The following is a 23,039-nucleotide window of genomic DNA, read 5'->3' as shown; positions in this document are numbered from 1 at the left end:
ATGTGTAATTCCCCCCTGCCCTCCTTCCATAGAAAGCTATGTATGGGTTCCCACCTCCCCCCATACCTGTGTGACACTAAACAAACTGATCTATTTGGTTAAATTACTTCAACCAACTCCGATTCTAAGTTCTTAATGATTCTTTAATGCTAAAGTTAGGTTAGCTAAAGTTCAACCTGGTAATTTGTAAACTTTATTAGCTAAAACAGAGTAGATGATAGGAAGTTAAAGAAAGCAATGTACTTTGGTGATGCTTACAAATTTACAAAATGAATGCCTGCTTGCAATATTAAACTTAGTGTAGGATATTAACTATTAAGCAATGCCTTTCCTTATTTTTTTTCCTTGTCAGCTGAATATATGCCTGTCTGTTCCATTTGTATTGAAAACAAGGTTGCCTTGGCAATTAAATTTATTGGAATATGAAAGGGACTTCACCTAATGAAATAGCTTTTGTAGTTTTCAAGTTGGATTATGTCACTTTTCTTTGTACTTGCTAATGCTGTATTGAATCTAATGAGGATATATTATTTGTAGAGATTCTAATTTACATAATGGGGAAAAGAAAATGTTCCCTGTAATCTTGCTTATCGCACTGCAGCAGCATGGCTAGATTATTTTGCCACCCTTTTGGCTAGTTGCGGTTACTGTTACTCAGCAAAATACCAAGTGTTCTGCCTGACTGATTTTAGAACCTTGAGTCTCAGCCACGCTCAGGATTACTGACTGTCAAGTGCTGTTTATTAATAAAATATACGTCCCATGTGGTGACTATAGCCAGCAGATAAAAGATTGCTAAAGAAATAGCAAAGATTTGCAACTCCCTTTTACCTAGCCCATTACTGAAGCAGGTGTGTATTTCCTGGCCTCCAGTGCAGATGGGGTAGTTAGCTGTGTAGTCTGCAGCTGCCAACTCTGTGACTCTATTCCAGGAGGTTTCATCACATGCTGTAATGATATTCATGACTTCACCGCAGGAAGGCAAATGCGCATTACTATTACATCTTAAAAACCCACTGGACAACTGTATAAATCAGATTCAACATTTAATATTGATTTTAATAAATGCCTTATCATTTCTCTCTCGGGTACCGTGCTGTCATCCTGGTTCACGGGCAGCGAGGGGTGGGGGAAGCTTGGAAGCGAAGAAAGACTGAAGCGCTTTGTCCTGGCCCAGACAAGCCGCGAAACGCTGGGCGGACTCGTGCCCAGGCTCCCTGTAGGGCCTGAAGCACAAGCGCCCTCTTTCTCGCTAAGCCAGCAGTTTTTAACCTTTCTCCCGCTTTACGGTCCCCCGCGCACAAGTCGCGGAGAAGCGGGCCCCCCGGTTGTAAGTGCGGGTGTCGTGCACCGCAGGGCCGGGCGCCCAGGTTGAAACCGCGGGTTTAAACGCCTCCCGCGGTTCAAGGCTGCGCCCGGCAGGTGCCGCCCCCAGGCGGGGCCCCACGCCCACGGCGGCGTCTCGCGCGAGGCGGGAGCTCGTCTGGTTCCGGCGCTGCCGCGGGCGGGCGTGACGGGGCCTTCGGCCGCGGAGCGGATTCAGCCCCCGGGCGCCTCGGCGGCGCAGCCTGGCTCCGAAGTGGTTTGTGAAGGCGGTGGCGGCGGGTGCGGGTTTCAGACGTGCTTTCCTGCCTGCTTAGTCGGGATCGAGTGTCGGTCCCAGCGGCAGAGCCTGCCCGTGCTGCAGGCCACGGGAAAATCAGCCGAGATGCTTAAAAAACCCACCCCCCTTGTAATTGGCTTGTCTCCCTGCTCTTCATCTGTGCAGTTTTGTCCAGGATCACATTTAACGAACCGTGAAAGAAAAAGCCGAAAGGAAAACAGCACATAACGTTTTAGAGACTCTTGTCTCTGTTACCAAAAAGAAAAAAGTTGTTTTTTGGGTGATCTAATTCCCACTGCATTTCTAGTCCTCCCCCCCCCAATGGATTTTGTTTTCTAACACAATGGCAGCCTGGAGAAAAGCTGCTTGGCACTGTACTTAGAGCAGACCCCTGGTTTCTACTGGTGTAGTTACACCAGTGCAGGCATACAAGGGCAAATTGCCTTGATATAGAAAAACTCCAGTGCAGCTGAGTTGGAAAACCTCATGTAAGAAGCAGTCCTACTTCTACTCCAGGACATAGGGTGGCCTCTGCAGCTACATTTTTTTAAATTAATGTTTTACTTCCTAGTAACGCTTATGAAAGCAGTGTCCTAACACAGTGCGTGTTCTTAGCCGAGTGTTAGTAACTTTCTCTTAGCTGCTGTGAAAACTGCCTGCCTTCCAGCCAATGGTAAAGGATTTTCTGCAGAAAAACTGAAAGAATCAAGCAGTTTAAAAGATGTAGTCAGCAAAAGTTTAGGCAATAGCAGGGACAAGTAAGTATAAGGGAGTCTAGAGCCTAGGTACGTTGCTTTGGGGAGTCCAAAACTGTGGCTGTTAAAACAATACTTGGCACCAAATCAAGCCATTTTATATCAAGGCTGGGCTTCTAATAGATGGTGACTGAGCCCTGGGAGCATCATTTTGTGATTGTGAGATGGTCCCTTTAGACAGACATGCACTTTTCTATTCTTCCTTTGATCCAGATGGACAGTACAAAGGTTAGTGCTGCTTCAAGCAAGAGTCCAAGGTTTATTATCATGGCTTGCAGTTCATGCAGAGAAGCATGGACTTTCAACAACAAAAAGGATAATGATGACAAGAGTTAGAAAGGGGTGGGGGGGCTTTGGGGGAACTTGGAATTTTCAAATATTAAATAATCATTGGACTGTTGAACTGCAACAGCTGGCAGAAAGCCCATAATTATTTGTAATAACAGATATCTGCTGCAGACTTATTTTATCTTTGGATTTGACATAGGAGCATCGTGTCAGCTCTTAATCCTTCTCTTCTGTAGAAAATTATTGGTAAGTTACTAGTGTGCCTGGTATCTTTTTGTTGCATGGTACTATTTTATATATTATGCTTATGAACTTTATTAGCTAACTTCCAATAAGTTGCTTAGTTCTCGTACGTTTTATTTCTTAGTAAAATCCTAAATTTACTGGGGGAAAGCAACAAAGGAGATAGTGGGCTTAGAAACAAGGAACTGGGGAAGAAAGGGAGAACAAGAAATCCCAAATGGTTTAAATTTCACTCATCCTAGACAGCTTCTTTTCCAGCTAGTAAGTGTCTGAAGTCTTCTATGAAAAGTCTTTTTGCTATATTTAGATGTTTTGTCATACTAACTGCTACTTGTACAGTATTGAGAGACAGAATACCAATGAGATCTTTCACTCTTCTTTCTCATCTGAGCACACAATGTCTTCTGGAGACAACAAGCAACTTCAGACACTCACTAAACCAGCACTCCATGAAAAGGAGGCCATTGAATTGACTGAAAGGGTATTTGGATTAAAAGTGTCTGAGATCAGAGCACTCCCCAGCTATGATGATCAGAATTTTCATGTGCGTGTTACAAGGAAGGAAGGAACAGCAGATTGTGCCGATGATTATGTCCTCAAAATAATCAACTCTGAAGACAGCCAGAATCCTGAACTCATTGAAGTGCAGACGCGGATCATGATGTTTCTGAATGCTGAAGGGTTTCCTTCAGCTGTGCCCCATCTGACTAAAGATGGTAACATCATGTCTCTAGAATCAATAGGTGAGAGACAGCAAGAACTTTTACATATACCGCCATCCTACTTTCCACTGTTTCATCATGCTTATGCCACAAGCTGCCACTGAGTTACTTAGTGCAAAAACAGTAGTAGTCCATGACGAATTGGTTCAGCACAAATGCATTTGCAACAGCATAGGCAACTCTTATGCAGTATTGCAAGACTTTTATGGGGAGGCATGAAATGTGTGACATGCTGTAGCTGGATTGTGGCCTGGTTCAGTAATGAAGAATAAATTCCTTAGAACTTGTGCACATGTCAGCTCTAATTTCCATTTAATTATTTTGATCATGTTATGCATTTACTTTCTGTAACTACTCTGATAAGTGAAACAGCAACTTAAATATTGCAGAGAAGGAATTTGCTGCATAGGAATTGGGAATTCATAACTGGTAGTGTGCAGTACTAGAAATCTGGGCCTGAGAACTATCTTCATCAACTCCAGGAGAAGAATCCTGCCATGTGACCTCTGTGTTCAAGCACAACTCAAATATAAAATAAGCTGTACCCAAATCAGCTGACGAGAGCAGGAATTAATAAAAAATGTTTACCAAATAAACCAGGAATTAAATAAAATGTTGCTCTTTTCATAGGTAAATCATAAAAAGCAGCAATATTAATCAAATCAGTAATATTGCATATTATTTGTCCAGCTCTGTCTGTGATTGGGGATGTAGGTTGAAACAGGTCCATTTATAAGGCAAGAGCAAGCTCTTGCTTAACCATAAAGTCAGGCATGAGTGACTGGTGTCTCCTGAATCTGGGGGGCACCCACAGAAGGTGCTGGTGCTGGTGCTGATGGTGGCTCTGTCAGGGGCGGCACCAGCCCTGCTGACAGCATCAGTATCAGCCATCAGAGGTGCACATGCACCCCCTACCAGTTGCCTATGAGTTGGGAGGTGGGAAATATTGCATTTGAATCTGGTCCCCATGCTATGGTTTGCATAGGGCAATTAGGATCTATCACTTTGCTACGGAAAATCATGATTTAAACCCGAGTTTTCTTTGGGCCCATTGACTCTCTGGAAGGAATCACTTAGTTGTTGAATGAATGAACCTCTTTGTGTGTAATGTCAATCACAAATGTATGATCAAGGAGTTTCATTTACAAACCATGTGTGCTGACCTAGGCAGTTTCCTAATGTGACCCTCTACTGTGATTTGCCAGTTTTAACAGCTGCATCTGATTTCTTCCACAATCTGTGAAGCCTTTCTCACTCTTGTACCCCATAATCTTTGGTGGAATGCATTTACAATGCATCTCTTTTGCTTATTAGGTACTGGGTCCCTGACAAAAAAGTATATGGTGAGATTGCTGACCTACCTCCCTGGCACACCTCTGGCAAAGTGCCCTACCAATCCTCAGATTTTGTATGAGATTGGAAAGCTAGCAGCTAGACTGGACAGAGTTCTTTCAGAGGTGAGCCCTTTTGTCCTCAGCAGGCAAATGGCACTAATTCATTCCCACCTAGTGTTTTATTTAACTGATAAAAATAGCTGAGTCAGTGTCTCACTATAATATGTGACAAATGTTATTATTATTTGTCCAGCTCTGTCTGTGGTTGGGGACATAGGTTGAAACAGGTCCATTTATAAGGCAAGAGCAAGCTCTTGCTTAACCACAAAGTTGGGCGTGAGTGACTGGTGTCTCCTGAATCTGGGGGGCACCCACAGAAGGTGCTGGCGCTGACAGTGGCCCTGTCGAGGGGGCACTGGCCCTGCCGACAGCGCTGGTATCAGCCATCGAGGGGCACATGCAGTTCACAAAAGCATTGGATGCAGGTGTCGCCATGGATATAGTCTTTCTGGAGTTCAGAAAGGCCTTTGACACTGTTTCCCACCCCATCCTCATTAAAAAATTGGGTGACCGTGGCATTGATGCCTGCACAATCAGATGAATTGCAGATTGGCTGAAGGGTCACACTCAGAGAGTGGTGGTAGACAGGTCATCGTCAACCTGGGGAGAAGTGGGCAGCGAAGTCCCCCAGGGCTCGGTCCTTGGGCCCGCGCTGTTCAATTTCTTTATCAGCAATTTGGACAACGGGGTGAAAAGCACCCTGTTTAAATTCACTGATGATACCAAACTTTGGGGTGAGGTGAGCACGCTAGAAGGGAGGGAAAGACTGCAGCCAGACCTGGATAGGTTACAGGGGTGGGCTAACAAAAACAGGATGCGTTTCAATACTGACAAGTGCAGAGTGCTGCACTTGGGCAGTAGTAACCAGCAGCACACTTATAAGATGGGAAACTCCCTTCCTGTTAGCATGGAGGCAGAAAGGGATCTTGGAGTTATTATTGACTCCAAGATGAACATGAGCCAACAATGCCAGGTCATGGTTGGCAGGGCTAACCGGACCTTGTTGTGCATCCACAGATGTATCTCAAGCAGGGCCAAGGAGGTGATCCTCCCCCTCTATGCGACACTGGTCAGGCCACAGCTGGAGTACTGCGTCCAGTTCTGTATGCCGCACTTCAGGAGGGATGTGGACACCATTGAGAAGGTCCAGAGGAGGGCCACCTGAATGATCCGGGGACAGCAGGGCAGACTCTACAGTGAGAGACTGCAGGACCTGAACCTGTTCAGCCTTCACAAGAGAAGGCTGAGGGGGGACCTGGTGACGGTCTATAAACTCACTAGCGGGGACCAGAAGGGTTTGGGAGAGACCTTGTTTCCCCTAGCGCCCCTGGCATAACAAGGAATAACGGCCATAAGTTGTTGGGAGAGTAGGTTTAGATTAGACATCTGTAAGAACTACTTCACAGTTAGGGTGGCTAGGATCTGGACCCAACTTCCAAGGGAAGTGGTGCTGGCTCCTACCCTGGGGGTCTTTAAGAGGAGGCTTGATGCCTACTTGGCTGGAGTCATTTGAGCCCAGTTTCTTCTGCCCAGGCAGGGGGTCAGACTTGAAGATCTACAGGGTCCCTTCCGACCCGACCTCTCTGATTCTATAACTATAAGCACTGCATAAGTCCTATAGCTTTTAAGTGAACCCGAGTACATAATGAAGATCTGCAAATATGAAATAGCCCTGACGTGTGACAGTGATATTGTACATGTTATAGCACGTAGCTGTGTTCTAGCCAGAGCTTTCCTTTTTCTTTTCAATGGTAAAAAAATAAATTGTTATGTTGTAACAACACTGCAAATTGATGGACACATTGGACTTCCTATTGGTCACTATGCCATGGACAATGACCAATAAGAATGTCCCTGTGACAAAAAGGTTAGATTAGAATATCCTCCTATTGGCATAAGGAAAGATCTGTGCTAAGTGTCTTATGGTTTTGTGGGGAATCATTTTATGCCAGAACTGTCAGACCAGGATACAGATGGAGAAAGCTGTATCTGGTTCCAAAACAGCTTCCCTCCTTATTCATTTGAAATCCACTTGATGCAAGAAACTAATTGTTTTTTGCCTTCAGCCATACTCCCTGAAGCATAGAGTAGTGGGTGTATTAACGTAACTGTTCTCAAGCTTTTTAGACTCAAGGCACCCCTTGGAAAATACCAGCTTTTGGCCTTCACTTTTTTTTGCCTTTTTTGCAGTACAGGGCCTGGTCGTCTTCCTAGGATCATCTGAGCATACATTAACCTAACACATTCCCTGTCATTGTATTGGTAAGGCATTGACAGTATCCTTGTCTCCTCTATTTGAGGCATTTATTTAATAATCCTGGCTATTGTATGGGGACAGGGTTGGAGTGGATAATCTCATAGATAATCATTGAAAAAATTATTGTGAACCAAAAGAAAGGACTCAGTGGTTCAGGAGGTCCCTTGCAATCCTGTTTCCATAAAAAATGCCTAAATTATGTCCTGGAAGCAGTCCAAGAAAATGAAAGCACAAACTTGGCTTAAATTTACCGTTGCCACTTTCCGCATGAGCTGCAAGTTCTGGGTGGTGCCTCCCAGAGTTTCCTTTCCCTCTCCTAGCCCTGCATTTGCCTGTTCCTTGTCATCAAACAGCCAACAAAGTTAGTGAACGTAAGGTAAATGCTTTAGATATAATCCACTATTTTTAGTCAGGGTGAAGAATATTTTTTTCTTTGAACTTCTTAAATGCTGAACGGAGCAAGATTGGAGTCTGCTTTTAAGCATGGTTCCAGTAGCTAAGCTATTTTGAGCTCTGTTTTCTCCAGACTGGTAGAGACTGGGTTTGACAGCCCCAATTTATGTATACACTAATGTATGACACAGCTGCTTGTGGAATTACCATTCTGTTACACCACATGAAAAATGCCTGTCCAGTTATGCTCTCTTCTCCATTCCTTTCATGTCCTCTCCTTCACTGAAAATAAAGATTGTTTGTTCACTTCTTTCTTCAGGCAAATTCAGTTATAACCAACTCATGAGAACATTCTTACTTTTTCCCTTTTCAGCAATTTAAATTCATTTTCATTTGGGAGCTGGATGTTAAATCCAGTTTTTTGTTCAACATGGTAGATGAAATGATTCAAAATCAGCTCAGAGAGAGCGTGCCTATATCTCATTAATGCAGGGGAGGGAGTGTAGGTTTGTGGGGTTCTTTGAGGGATGGAGGAGGGATCAGCCTTTGATGTGAAGTAGAGGAATGATGGTGGGGGGAGTGGGAAGGGGTTTGACATACCTCAGTGTGAACAAGGGTTGCAAAGCACAGTTTGGCTAGGCTGGAGGATTGCTCTCCAGCAGGGTAATAGGTGGAGGAAGCAGAGGAGTAAGTGGGGTGCAGAGGAGTTGTACCATTCTAGGGTGCTGACTGAGATGTTTGCTTGTGTTATCTTGTGAGTTGTCTGTCTGTTATTGTAAGCTGCTCTGAGCCTTTCTGGATTGGGCAGGGCATAAATCTAAATAATAATAATAATCACCTAATGACAAAAAATGGTTGTCAACAGACTCCGTTTGGTTGTGGGCCTGGGGAGGTGGGTCACAATACAAATCTGGCCATGCAGCAGCATGATGGAGCTTGTCTTTCTTCAGCAATGAACTGTTCAGCTAGTGATCTCATCTGAATTCCCCTGACCTCCTTTGAAGACCTGTAAACTACAACCGTGACCAGCAATAAGAACAAAAATGATTCCTGCTGTTTTTAAAAAAACCTTTTCATATTGTGTATGTAGTAATTTGTATGCTGGTCAACAAAGCTTATTACAGGATTAAGGGCCAGAAATCTTACATTTTTGTTTCAAACCCAGTGCCTCCCTGGCAGTTGTGCTGGGTTTTTCTTTAGATGGGACCAAATCAAAATTTCTACTCTGAATAACTGTGGTATTTATGGGAATTTGGATCTGAATCCAAACTTGGCAGCTCATAGCCACCGTTCAGCAGTTTAGCAGCAGCTGGCTGGTACAATTGCAGCTTGAAGATTATTTTCACTTATTATTAAAATGAAAAGTAGCAGGTACCCACGCACAGGAAATTGTTTTGGGTAAGGTCTTTGGAGAGAGTCATACCTATGTGATTGAACAAAGGCAATGGATTGAATAGTACTGTCAGGTAGGAAGAACGGTACATTAGGTAGGGACTTGAGATGGTTGGGTTCAGACATCCTGCGTGACTTTGAAAAAGTTAAATATATGCTTATGGCTCCAGCTCCCCATCTGTAAAGCAGAGATAATGGTACACATTCTCTTTTTTCCCAGTTTATTTTCTTTATGTAACTGATGCCATTCTGTGAACAGTTGGCTTTATTCTTTTCCCTGTTAGTCTGCATGTGTCTCACCTGGGAACAAAGGAGAGGAAAAACATTTCTAAAATAGGAATATGTTGTCACAAAATGATAAACAGTGACAGGCAGGCTCCTGGGAAGGTCTGGTACTTTAATCTAATGATTAGTTCACATTAACAGTAGCCTTCTAATGCATATGCTGACCTTGTGATACTGTGTGGCAGTATGTGAAGATTGTAGTATTTTGTCAGCAGGTGGCATTGTTCTACAAGTAGTCTTTTTATTGCATTGGAGGTGCTGTAATCACATTGTAGTTTTGAGGCAGTATCCTGGTCTTTGTATCTATGATTTTCATGCATATCTAGTGGCTTTTATTAAAACCAAGAGCTGCAGTTTTAAACTGATATTTCATTCTACAGCAAAATCTGGGTCCATGTTCTCTGGTATTTTATACATCTGGCAGAATCTGGCCTTAAAGACATCTTAACCAATGCAGAGAGATAATTCCAATATAAGAAGGGCATAAATGCAAATAGATGCTTTTCTGCCCCTCTGCCTTTGTGCAGCTTTAAAAAAAAAAAAAATACTACTTTTTGGATTAAGAAAATAATTTAGTAGATTATGGATTACCAATAAATCTGAAATACTTAGACTCCCTAGATCTACCAGAGTATGGCTGACTTCGCTGTTTCTCCTTTTCAAGTAAATGAAATATAATTGTGTGCAGGTCTTCTGGATGACACCTGTCTCTGCTGGGTGGGCATTCCTGATCTCATGACACTTTTTTTTAGAAAAGTAAAGCTTTGTTGTAGCATTTGCTTTAGTACAGCTGTGTGTTCTCTCCTAATGTACCTGAACATTCTCTGTCTTTTATTTTAGCAACATTTGTTCAGCTACTTGTGCCAATAAAGTATTGTTGGCTGGTATAGAAAATGACACCTTGGAATTCTTGAGATTCTTTTAAGAGTGCCACACAGTATTAACAGTTAGGTGTGACACTTGCACATGATTCGTAAGATAAACACAGAGGTATCAGACAGGAATCCATGGTGTCAAAAACACTCTGACCTTTCATGGTCTTTCTGAGTTCTTTGCAATAGAAGAAATGCTCTGTTTCATAGTCCAGAAACAAATGAAATCTAGGAGTTGGCATTTTCTGAAGGATGCTTTGAGTTTAACGAGGAGTGCTTTGACTCTATACACAGTATAGAATTTGTGAGAGACCACGGGATTTCTGAGGTTCAAAGCAGCCACATGTATGTAAGATTTTATCATTGGCACTATTTTAATTAATTGAATAATTTAGGATAATCTCCATTACTAAAAGATTTACAGGAGCCTCACCCAAAGGTGGTGGTGGATGATAAGGTCATCTTGCGGAAGGACACTGGTGGCAATGGTCATCAAAGCCATAAAGCTGCTCTATAAATGTGCTCTAAAGCCAGTTAAAGTCCATTAAAGATTTTCTGTTGCCTTTGTATGTGATAACAAAACTATTGTTTATATCCTTTTTTCTGTTTCATGATTTCCTGAAGAAATTCCATCATCCATCAGTAAAAAGTCTTCATCGAGGGAAGTTCATTTGGAACTTGGCAAATGTTCCTCTTTTGGATGAGTATATCCATGCCCTGGGCCAGAGCGGATATCGTGAAGTTGTGAGCCAAGTAATTCAACAGTTTAAAGAGAAAATCTTACCCAACCTAAGCAATTTTCGAGCCTGTGAGTAGTTTCTAACAGTTTTGCTGTAAGACTTCCTGAATGTAAGAAATGATTCTAAGAGAATTTGTGTGCTTGTAAAAAGTACCAAATACAGGGCACTATAGGAAATTATTTATTGTACTCCTGAATATGTACAAGCTGCTCGTGATGCTCAGTGAACAAGATCCAAACCAGGCCTGGGAGGAATTAATTATTTCCGTGAGTTAAAAGGGAGTTTAGTTTTAGCCTGTTTGCTGAGATTCCCAGCAAGGGTGCTAATTACTGTGGAGATTTTCATAATATAACAAGAGTTTAGTAGAACTAGATGAAGGCTTCTAACTCATTCACTGGCAGTTGTCAAAGAGCAACGTCTCTCAAAATAATGTAAATTAGTGACAATAGTAATCCACCAGTGAAAGGCTTCATGACCTTGTGCATGAATCTTTGTGTCTGGAAAGCAGGTGGCACATTTTAGGTGCTATAAAAGCTAAGTAATAAATCATAAACATCCAAATGCCACTTATCTAATGTACTTATGTATGATTAATGAAACAAAGGTTCTTATAAAGAACCAGGAAAGCATGAAGGTTATAGCAATATTGTCAGGATTTGGTTCTGTTGAGGCAGACCAGAATAGGCATGCAGTTAATCTGGGAGTGTTAACTTCATTTCCTCATCATATGTACATGGTTTCAATTTAGTTTTCTCAAGAGAATTGACAAAGTTTCCACTCTTTGTTTACTACTTTTCTTTTTCTTGTTTGTACACAACACTTTCTCTCTCCTTTTTGCATTCAGGTATCAATCATGGGGATATTAATGACCATAACATCTTGGTGGATTCCAACCCTGCATCTTCCCCTGAGGCCGCACAGTACAGAGTGTCTGGCATTCTGGATTTTAGTGATATGAGCTACGGTTACTATGTATTCGAAGTAGCCATAGCAATCATGTACATGATGATTGAGAGCAAAGATCCTCTCAGCGTTGGAGGACATGTGCTTGCAGGGTTTGAAAGTATCGTGCCATTGACGCCAGAGGAGAGAGGTGCCCTCTTCCTCTTGGTGAGCGGTAGGTTTTCTCAATCGCTGGTAGTAGCGGCTCACACTTTGCAGTTATATCCTGAAAATCAGGAATACTTAATGATCACTGCCGGAGTGGGATGGAAGCACTTAGTCCAACTGTTTGAGGTGGGCCAAGAAGCGGTTGAGAAGATCTGGTTTGAGACTGCAGATGCCTATGCCAATGCTGCCAGGGCCTAGCTTGTATATTTCCACCGAGGAGATAACTCACAGGGATGTAAGGAAACCTGCCACTTGCAGTGCTGGGACTGGATTGCAGTTATTAAACGTAGGTGTGACAGAGGCTGTACATCCGGGTTTTCCTGGACTTGTCTTCTTTTTTGGACCCCTGTGCTGCGTCCAGGTGGATTTTTAAAATAAGAGCAAATGTCCGGGTTTTCTGCTCTCCTGGGGTGGCTGCTTGGGGCTGGGAGCAGTGAACAACACCATTGGCTGCTGGGGGTCACGTGCGCCCAGTGTGGGCTCCAGCAACCAGACGGAGAGCAAGCGGTGTGCGAGAGTCAGTGTGCGTGCAACACAGGAGCTGCTTGGGCAGCAGGGCTGGAGGGCCAGGGGTCTGTGGGTCAGGAGTGAGGGGCACAGGGGGAAGGGGGATGGGACCGGGACAGGTGACTGTGGGTTGGATGTGCAGGGCACTGGCAGCACCAGGGGCTGTGGGGCAGGAGAGAGGGGTACCAGCAAGCGGCGGGGGGCTGCGGTTTGGGAATGAGGGGCAACAGAATGGGCAGGGACAGGCATGTCACTGCCCCCCTCTCCCTCCCATTTCTTCTCCCCCCCCATTTTGGACCTGGAGCCCCTAGAGGGTTTCCTAATGTGGTAGCCCGAGGGGGTCCTGTGCTTACCGTATGTCCATAGCCGTCCACCCTGCGCTTCCGAGCCGGGCGGGTTGGGGTGCGTAGACGCTCCCAGCCGTGGACCGCGTCGGGGCAGGAAACGGGCCGAGATGGCCGCGGCCGGGGGGAGGGCTGGCAGCAGAACCCTGCCTCCAGCCCGGCCCGCGCAGCCGGGCGGGGCGGGGTAACGTCATATCCCGGACCCGCCCCCCGTGGCTCAGGCCCCGCCCCTTCGGTTCCGGCCGCGGGGTCAGTGCGCATGCTCGGCGGCCATTTTTCGCTGAGGCCGGTGTGGAGTGCTGTCTGCGGGATTGTACCCCGCAGCCCCCAGAGCCGCGGTGAGTGTGGGCGGCGCCTGCAGGGCGGGCTGGGTCCAGGCCCCCGAGGGAAGCGGCTGTCCGAGCTCGGCGGGGGCTGTGGGGCTGTCCCGGGTTCAGCGCGGGTGGTGGGGGATGACTGTGCACTGCCGCCGCCTCGAGGAGCCGGGCTCCACTCGGCGCGGCCCGGGGCTGGCGGGAGCCCCCAGGGCCCGTGCTGCTGCCCTGCTGCGGGCGGGTCGCCGGCATCGTGGCAGCTGGGACTGGGGCCGAGAGTGGGGTGGGTGCCTCGCTTTTATGGCGGGATGTCACCCGGTTTGGGGACCGGTGCTGTAGTGCAAGCTTCCCGGTTAAATAAATGCCTTCAGCGTCCTCGGCGTGCCCTGGGTGTCTTGTTGTCACCTGACAACTTTCATTTTCATTTGCAGCCTAACGTAAGCTTCCCAGCAAAATGGTGAGTTAATGCCTGATGGCTCGGCTGTTTAGTCCCTTGTTCACTTAATTGGTTAAACTCTTCAACAGCTAAATCAAATAACTTCAGTGGGAAATGAAGGATTCTCAGCTCTTGCCAGTAGTCACATTTAAGTTTATCTGGAAAAACTTGTGCAGAAATATTGCAGGGTTGGGTTCAGACATCACAAGAAAAACCAGGAGTAAGGGAAAAGTATTGAGGTAAATATACATTAAATTAGGGATGAGTAAAGTACAGCTCGTGGGCCAGATCTGGCTGCCTGGCACTTTCATTGAGCCCACAGCACCCACCCACAAATTGTGCACTGCCCAGCCCTTCTGTCTATGAGGATGTGAGTGAGGTACCCATGTGTATACTCCTCCCCTCCTCCAAAACATACCCTATTGTGCCTTGCTCCCACCTTCATCCCTCCCATGCTGTGTGAGTGCAGGGCTGCACGTGCGTGGTGGGGAGCACCTGCAGTAGAGACTAGACTGCCCAGTGGAGGTTGTGCCCTGCCGGCATGAGCATCCCCGCCTGCTGCTGCTGCTGCATCTTAAAGGGGGGGGTCCCGCATACATCCCCACCTTCCCTCACATTGCACAAATGCCACACACCCAGACCCTGCCCCCACAACCATCCTCATATACACAACCCCCCAGTGTACCCTATTGCCCCCCAGCCACAGCCCTCACAACCCTCCTACCGTGTGTGCACATCCCCAACCCCCTCCCACACAATATACAAGACTATTAATGTTTACAGTCACCTCTATATACAGTATGCAAACAAATCTTGACAAATATTTTTTTTGTAATGAAATTAAAATATGTTATAGTAGGTGCTGGGCTTTTAGTGTATGGCTTGTTTTTTTTTCTGGTTCTAAGGTGGCAACCCCCGCTCAAAGGAGTATGGGGGTGGGGGGAGCAATAGGAGGGACTTCCAGTGACAAAAGTCAGGGCTTAGGGGGTGGGACTTCTGGTCCCAAGGTGGTGATCGGGGGCAGGGCTACCCATGAGGCCCTTGACAGCTCACCAAAACTTGTTAAGCTGCCCTCTGTCTGAAATAATTGTCCACCCCTGCATTGAATACTTGCTCCTTGACCGCCAACGAAAGGTTCTAATGGCAACAAAATTGCCTGCTGTGCTGCTGTCTCTTGTAAATAAGAAAGTGGAGTCACTGGATGGCTTCTGCATGTGACTGAAAAGATGACTAGTGTAAAATTTCTTATTATGGCAATAGAATGGAAAAAATAAGTTGTTTTTGCTTTGTTTTTTTTTCTTTAAACAGTCTCGAAGATATGATTCCAGAACTACTATATTTTCTCCAGAAGGTATTTTCTGTGAATGGGGATGAATCGCTGAACCCTTCAGTTTTCTGTGAAAATTAAAGCAGCTAAACTTTTGAAAAGCTGTCATGTTGGATGTTTACACTTTGTGTGATATGTTAGATATTACTTAAATCTGGTTTTCACATTAGGAATAACACCCAAAACTGTGTGGTCAAAGTGGAGCACTACTTACAATTTTTTGATTTAAGAACAGAGGCATTAAAGATCCTTTGCTTGATTGTGATTGGTTTTTTACAGTATTTGAAACCTTCCCAGCAAAACCATGAGAATTTCCATACAAGAATAGACCCAAAGTCTGTCCAGATATTAACCGATTTGGTTTTGTCAACACTGACTGATACTGAACATGCTGGAGGACTTGGGGGGGCTATGGTGAATTTTAGGGTGGCTGTAGCCCACCCCATAATCCCCCTCCCAGCGCTGCCCACCCCGAGCTCATCCCTGGCTCAGTACCCCCATCAGGAAGAGGTTGAGGCAGCCCCAAGCCTGCAGTGGACACCCTGCCCTTGCCCTGTGCTCAAATCTGGGGGACACGTCCCTGTGTCATCCCCCCAGGGGTATGCACAGAGGTGGGGAGCCCACTGGATGAGCCCCTTGTAGCTCTATCTCATGCCCCACCCTGTCCTAGCTGGGCAATGCCTGCTCCAATCCCATTCCCTTCCTCACTGTGGGGGCCTGAAGCTGCCATGCTTCTTCCCTCCCCCATGTCCCTTCCCTCCAACAGACTTACCTGCCAGATGCTGCTCTCCAAGCTGCTGGGCTACATATCAGCAATTGGATCAGTATTGGCCAATATGGTGTTGGCCAAAAAAGTGTTTATTGGTGCACCCCTGCTATATAGTGTAGTAATTGCTGCTTTTTAAGGCTTGTTTGCTAGCGTGAGAGAGACCTAATGTAAAATAAGCTAGGCATTGAAGCCTGGTAGTAGTTATGAACTGAGTAAATGCCAAGTGGCTCTCTTAGTGTGGAATGTACAGGCTGCTTGTTTTTCTGAACAAAACCATGGTTGTAGAAGTTTCTGAGTTTCCTTTCTCAATCTTGAAAATCCATTTTCCTTTGCTCTACTGAGGTAGTAAACTTGGTAGGTTGTTACATTAAAAATAGTTTGTGTAAGGACAAGTTTTGTTTCCATTTGGAACTTTCAGATGTACATCTTCATTGGACCTGTGAGTTAATCTGTTCTTGACAGTTTAATTGTACCCCTTATTTTCTAGTCACTGTTTTCTGTTTGGAAGCTCTGCTTCCTCCAGCTCTTCTTACCAGCTTATTTCATCAGATGCTACTCATGAAAGCTTGTGCTTTCTCTGATTTTGTTAGTCTACAAGGCACTAATCCACCTTACCTTCAGCTACCACTAGCAGCCATAGGACTTGATCCTAGGATGGGGTGATCACCATTTAGCTTTTAGTAACCATTGGTTGGGCATGCTTGGTAATCCAGTTTGATGTTACCAGGATTGGTCAAAGATAAGGGCTGAATTTACTAACTGAAAGTCTTGTTCTAGGTCGCTTATATCAGGTTGAATATGCTATGGAAGCAATTGGACATGCAGGCACCTGCCTGGGAATTCTAGCAAATAACGGTGTATTGCTTGCTGCAGAGAGGCGCAACATCCACAAACTTCTTGATGAAGTCTTCTTTTCAGAGAAGATATACAAGCTTAACGAGTAAGTTGAGATGGTGATGAATCTTTCTCTGCTGTTATCAGTAATAATGTACTTGGTTATCTTTCTCTTTAGCAATCATTGTTGAAACTAAATTTTAGAGAGATTTTAAGTTCATCTTTTATGCTCTTAGTCAGTATGATTATCTTGTTAGCTGTAACTTTAGTAGTTTTGCTTAAAAAGGAAACTTCAGATCAGTATTATAACAGCCCTTGCCTTTAGTGTAATGGTTATTCCACCTGGTAAATAAAATGTAGAAATGTTTCTTATCACTGAGAGTTGGTATTTCCACATACAAAGTGCTACTGACTGTGTCAACCTTAAAGCCAGAAACTGTGGACCTTATTAAATAGCATGGACAAAGTAAATGCTCTGGCAAAATCACTTGAACAGAAAATTAGTGTACAGAGTTAGTGCCCTCTGATTCTTTTGCTTCTCAAATTACCAGATTACTTTTCAAATGCATTTTATTCTTTTGCTGCTTTCGCCTTTCATTGATGGGTACTGTTACATATATTGCCTTCTGTTTCCATTATTTCATTCCTGTTCTGTTTTAAATACTCAAACATTTTACACATTTCTGCAATAACATTGCATCTGAACAAAACAAAAAATAGTTTTTTTGCCTCTTATGTAGACTGAATCCTGTATGTGTTTAAGTGTTTTCCCCATTGATACAAACATAATGTGCCTTGGCTTTCTCTGACATAACTATAGTAGAAATTGTGTGTCCACTTGTCAACTTGTACTAATACCCTAGGACAGGGGTGGGCAATATATTGCCAGCTGATTGGATCTGACCCGTGGGTGGGCACCAACCAATTTTAATTGCATTTGGCCTGGTCCCCAGCTGTGTCTGCCGTGTTTGGCATGAAGTTGAGCCCCAAGCACTCCTGCCTGGGGTAGCATGCTGTGCTTCTACCCTTGCCTGCTGGAGGGCCCTGGCCCCAACCCCAGCCCTGGCTAGTGTACGTAGCTTCTGGGTGGAACTGCTGCTGCTGTAGCCCTGGAGAACTTCCCTGCCTCCAGCAGGTCCTCCTCCTGTCCCTGCTGCAGCTCCAGGCAGTATGTAGGGAGGTTAAGTGGTGGTGTTGCTGGGACTTGGGGGGAGGAGGGAAGAGATGACTCTGCGTGCAGCTTGCTGCCCTCCAGCCATCTGCGCAGCTGTTTGCACAGTTAGATGCAAAGGGTATAGGCAGGGGAGGGGGAGAGCCTGGTGCGTGGCAGCACAATAGAAGCAGGTGGGATGGGAGTTGCAGCTCAGCCGGGCAGGCATGGGATAGAGCAGTGGTCTGCAAAGTGGGGTGCGCAAGACAATCCATTGGGGTGTGGGAAGAAAATATTAGAACTTCTATTTATATTTATATAAATATACATATATTGGGGGTGCATGCTCAAAAATTTTTTACTGATAGGGATGCGCAATCAAAAAAATTTGGAGACTACTGGGATAGAGGCCAGGGGAGTGGTCAGTGCCAGGCTCAGCTGTCCCCCTCCCCTCTCCTAGGAAGCAGCCAGGCTGCAGCTGCAGCTGCTTTCCTGCCCTTTTGCAGCGTGCTAGTGCTAATTTGTTTTTTCTTTTCCCCTGGCCCCGTCCCCCACCTGCAGGTGGGTTGGGCTCAGCCAAGTTAGAGAACAGACGGGGAGAAGGCTGGGTGGCTCGTGCCCAAGTGCATAGGGCTCCAGCTCCTGGCCATCTTCCACCCACTCCACCTGCCTGGCATGATCACTGATACCCGCAGGCAGCCGAGTGGGTACAAGGTGGCCCCTTCAGGAACCCAGCCACACCCTACCATACCCCCACACACTTGCATCCCAACCACACACCCCACACTCCACCATACCCATGCCCCACCACACACAAACATTCACCCCCCCAAGCACACGCCACACTCTGCCCCACATATACCTCTCTACTGTCCCCACACATTATACAAGAATAAGGCTTCATTTTCAGCTATTATGCAATTGCCTTTGTATATTACTACAAAAGCACATAAATCAGGACAAAAAGATTTTTTTAAATAAAATTGAAATATGTTATGGTAGATATTTGATTTTTAGTGTATGACTTGTTTTTTACCTGTACTTTGTTAAAATGATTTCTTCTGAAAATTTTTGTGTATGGCCCTTAATTTAATTGATTTGGTGCCATCTCAGGGAGTTTTGATGCCCCTGAAAGCCCCACTGATTAGATGAGGGTGATGGGGCAGGTTGCTAGAGGGGTCACAACCCCTCACTATCTGATAGGCTATGCTTGGCAGAACTTCTGGCCCCCCAGGGACAGGCCATTCACCATGAGGGTGGGCCTTGTGGAGCAGCAGTGTTTCCCAGTCAAGGGGTGGATCTTCTGCCAGGACCATGTGAAAAGGATAGGGGATTCTGGAACCAACATGGTGGTAATTGGGGCAAGGTTTGGTGGCAGGTGGATGGGTCTTATATCATGGATCATGTGACAGGGCAGGACTTCCAGTTCCAAGATGGCAACCCTGTAGAGGGACTCAGTCTGAGCAGCTACACTGGAGTGGAGCCCACGTGTTGCACGCTCAACGGGTGTCTTGTTCCCCTATTTTCATATCTTGCCCACCACAACTTGGTGTGACCAAGCAGCCCAGTGTCAGCATACATTGGCTGAGTTTGGAGGTCTTGATCAAGTTCTGCAGTCAGTGGCACCTGGCCTGCATTAGAAAATGAATAAATATAACTTAATTAAGCATATTTGTGCCTGCTTCAGGCCTTGCCTTGGCCCAGCTGTGTATCTTGGCCACCTTCCTTCAGGCAGCTGGGGTTCTTGAGGATTTGTCCTTGCTATGAGCCCAATCTAAGTGGGCTGGTCTGTCCTGGGTTAGGTCCTTCAGGTAATCTAGGGCCATAGGCATTACAAACCCCTGTAGAGCTGCTAAAGATGCCTCCCTTCCAGCAGTTGAGTGGCAATCAGAGTTCTGTAGGGAGAGCCTGTGTTGCACTGGTCCTTGATCCCAGGTCCTTGGCTCTGGTGGAGGGACGTGATGTGGGCCAACGCCTCCGCTGGTGTTCCTCCTCTTCCAGGCCTGGTACTGTCTTATGTAGGGAGTTCTGGATTGGTCTGGGCCAACCCAGATCCCTGCCTGCCTCCATGTGTCCTGCTGCCATTGCCACCAGATGTTGGGAGCCCCAGAGGGGCTCATCAGCCCCTGCCCCTGCAGCTTCTGGGCCCTAGGTAACGCTGTCTTAGCTGGCCGCCTGCCCTGTTCTCGGGCTGGAGCCTGGGTTCTGACTTTCACCCTGGCCTGGGGGGTTGGCCTGTGGAGGGAACAGTGGTGTAGTGGAGTGCACTGTTGGCCCATGGGCTCACCACTTTTCCGCAGGACTGATCGGGAGTTCACTGCATGCGGAGCATGCTGCCAGTTGTCACCCTGGTGAGTACAGGGCTCGGCCAGTCCCTGCTACACTCCCTTCTTCCAGAAAGAGTACTTCATGGGGAGGGATGTCTTGTGGCAAAAGCTCTGGGATTAGGGACAGGACTGCTGGTCTCAAAATGGTGACAATGGGTGGGGCACTCATTAAGGGTTGGGGCCTAGGAGTTTGACAAGGGGTGTATCCTTGTGGCCTTTGACAGCTCATCAAAACTTAAGTTTTCCTCCAGTCAAAATAATTGCCAGCCTTGCTCTAGGAGCTATATCTGTTGCTAGTAGTTATCAGAATCTATTTCTTGCCCTCAGTGTGGGGCTTGATAATTTGAGTTTATCTCAGTTGCTTTGGTGCATGTGGAATAAAAGGGACTCTTTATCCTCCCTTCCTCTTCCTTTGATCTTTGGGGCAGCCAAGGGCTTGTTATGGGGCCACATCCAGTGGGTAGTTTCCTGTGGTCAAAGGCATAATTAGTAGGGCTGTGTGAAATTTTGGCAGCCATTTCGTTTCAGAGCTGTTTCGGCGCCTGAAACATGGAATCCGAATCAAAATGGAAGGCTCTGAAACAGCTCCAAAATGAATTCAGAAGGCTCCAGAACATTTTAAAAATGTTTCAGGGAGTTTCAGAGCCAGGCTTGCAGGGAAACAAAAACTAAGAGGGAGGGGAAATTGGGGATGGGGTGGGGGACGGGTGGGGGGGCCTGCTCTGATATTGACATCTAGCTCCCGGTTCTATCCCCCAGCTCTCTGATCATTCCCCCAGCTCTTCCCAGGGGGCACAGGCCCCTGATCTGTGCAGGGGGATTAATCAGGCTGCCACTGCAGGCTGGGGCCAGTGGCAGCTTCTTAGCGCGAACTGCGCCGAGCACCAAAAAGACTATGGTGCTGCTGCAACCTGGCAGACAGATCCAGGGGCCTAGAGCCCCCAGGAAGAGCTGGGGGCATTGAACCAGGGGCTGGGCAATCCCTGCTGCGCAACCTGGCTCCACAGGGAGCAGAGATCTGTGCTGGGGTCTGCTTGCTGCTGCTGCCTGCCCCACGTCACTGGGGCAGCATGGGCCAGGCAGCAGTGGCGAGGAGACCCCCGGTGCAGATCTCTGTTCCTTGCGGAGTGGAGTCATGCGGCAGAGACAAGCAGGGTTGCTTGCTGCTCTATGCCACTTCCTTGCCCCGTGGCCCAGCATGACGGGGATCAGAAATCTGCATGGGGGTCTCCCTGCCTGCACAAAGGGCAGTGGCCCTCCCCTGGACAAGCTGCCCACAGCCCCAACCAGCTGGGTAGGGTTGTGCAAAGCTTGCAGCCTGTTCACTGTCCCGTTTCATTTTTGCCGAATCTGTTTTGATCTGAAACGCCAAAATGAATCGCCATCCTCCGAAATGGCTGAATCTGAAGTGAAACACAGCTGTTTCGCACAGCCCTAGAAATTAGTTGCATCTCCTCATACTAATACTCCCCATTTCCCCCTTAAATGCACTAGCTGGCTTATTTTTCTTGTCTCTTCTGCTCTGAGTAGTTGATGTCTTGTAGACATCTCAAATTCAGCATGAGTAAATTAACTAAGCTAAAACCTTTTCGAACTATCAAGGACACGTGGCACATTCTGCTAAAAATAAATGCAGTACTCTCATCTGAAATAGTTATTTCTCTCAAAATGTTATTCCAGTGACAGTCAGATAATTTGTTAGTTGAACAAGCACCTGCGTATCAGTAAGAAATTTCCATTCATATACAGTTTTTAGATCTTTTATTGGGCATCCCATTGTTTGAGTTGATTAAAAGGCTCTAGCAAAACACTAATTATGGCATGCAAAGTAGTAGTGTGCATATCTAATAGCTCCTTTAGAGCTCTCTTATTGATATTTAGAATTTAATAATCTTGCATTAATCTACGTTTGTATAAACCCATACGGTGTATAAATTCTGTCATCTCAATGTTACCGTTCTGCCTATACAGTACTTGTAACATACATGCATCAGAGAAAGTCCTGTGGCTAGAGCTTGTGAACTTTTAAAATCTTTCCAACTGTGGTTTTGATAAAAAATATGCAAATATGTTGCTTCTCTTTGAAGTACTGCATGAAGTTATAACTTGCTTTGGCAAAAATAAGAACCCAATATACTCGTATATTTGTATTTCAGGGATATGGCTTGCAGTGTTGCAGGAATAACTTCAGATGCAAATGTTTTAACGAATGAACTGAGACTGATTGCACAAAGGTATGTCTTTGTAGTTTTACTTAAAAACTTCAGAGTAATTCAGACTTCAGTATAAATTACTTAACAAGGGAAGAGCTATCCTTTTTTACTGCGTGTATTTACTAACATAAAAAATACGTTCTTTAACTTCTGCCCTTGATTAAAGTTCTGTATCCAGTTCTCATTTTTGTGTTTTGTAGTTATTAATTACCTCATAATAAAACATATTTTAGGATATGCTTACCTACTCCATAAGTATTTTTTTTCAGTTTTGGAAGATTTGACAAATCAAACTAAGGAAGTGGAAAACTGTTTGTGCCTTTTAGAATCTTAGAATAGTAGAGTTGGAAGGGACTTCATAAGGTCATCTAGTCCAACCCTGCTGCTCAAGCTGCAGTTGTCCTTAACTAAACCATCCCAGTCAAGAGCAGGTTAGACAGATGCTTAAAAATATACAAGGATGGAGATGGCATATCCTCTTTGGGTAGCCTGTTCCAGTGTTAACCACCTTCACAAATGTACCTTGTTACCCAAATATCTTTACATCTTACAATGGTGGGAGATTAGATAAATACCTAAAGAACATATGTCTCAATGAATAAGGAAAATACTGTCATAGAAAGTCTTCTCATATAGTCGTGGCTTGTTTTAAAAAATACTTTTTTTTCCATTTTACGATTCCTTTGTGAAGTATAAAGTCATTATATATAAAACTAGCCAATTGCCTATCATGAATGACGGAGTGTTTCAGGGAATGTTTACAT

The 23,039-nt window shown here is 45.4% G+C and overlaps 2 protein-coding genes across 3 annotated transcripts in view; both read left to right on the top strand.

Moving 5' to 3' along the window:
• Positions 1-1,570: 1,570 nt before the first annotated feature.
• HYKK (hydroxylysine kinase) lies at positions 1,571-12,358 on the top strand. 2 transcript variants are annotated; one of them, XM_019533375.1, is made up of 5 exons: positions 1,571-3,150; positions 3,279-3,632; positions 4,926-5,068; positions 10,829-11,012; positions 11,789-12,358. In XM_019533375.1, the coding sequence occupies exons 2-5, from the start codon at positions 3,287-3,289 to the stop codon at positions 12,250-12,252; spliced, it is 1,137 nt and encodes a 378-aa protein (XP_019388920.1). In that variant the 5' UTR covers positions 1,571-3,150; positions 3,279-3,286; the 3' UTR covers positions 12,253-12,358. The 2 variants fall into 2 exon arrangements, with proteins under 2 accessions (XP_019388920.1, XP_019388918.1); XM_019533373.1 differs by having other exon boundaries at positions 1,571-3,632.
• Positions 12,359-13,170: 812 nt separating this feature from the next.
• PSMA4 (proteasome subunit alpha 4) overlaps positions 13,171-23,039 on the top strand; it is a 14,304-nt gene continuing 4,435 nt past the window's right edge. Inside the window, exons 1-5 of the mRNA XM_019533372.1 lie at positions 13,171-13,243; positions 13,651-13,676; positions 14,964-15,006; positions 16,529-16,691; positions 22,219-22,296. Coding sequence (XP_019388917.1) covers positions 13,674-13,676; positions 14,964-15,006; positions 16,529-16,691; positions 22,219-22,296 — 287 coding nt within the window. The 5' untranslated portion in view covers positions 13,171-13,243; positions 13,651-13,673. The remainder of the gene's footprint in view (positions 13,244-13,650; positions 13,677-14,963; positions 15,007-16,528; positions 16,692-22,218; positions 22,297-23,039) is intronic.

The sequence above is a fragment of the Crocodylus porosus genome, unplaced genomic scaffold (assembly GCF_001723895.1).
Source record: "Crocodylus porosus isolate Cpor-Errol unplaced genomic scaffold, CroPor_comp1, whole genome shotgun sequence".
NCBI classification, from domain to species: domain Eukaryota; kingdom Metazoa; phylum Chordata; order Crocodylia; family Crocodylidae; genus Crocodylus; species Crocodylus porosus.
This window is presented reverse-complemented; position numbering and strand designations above follow the sequence as displayed.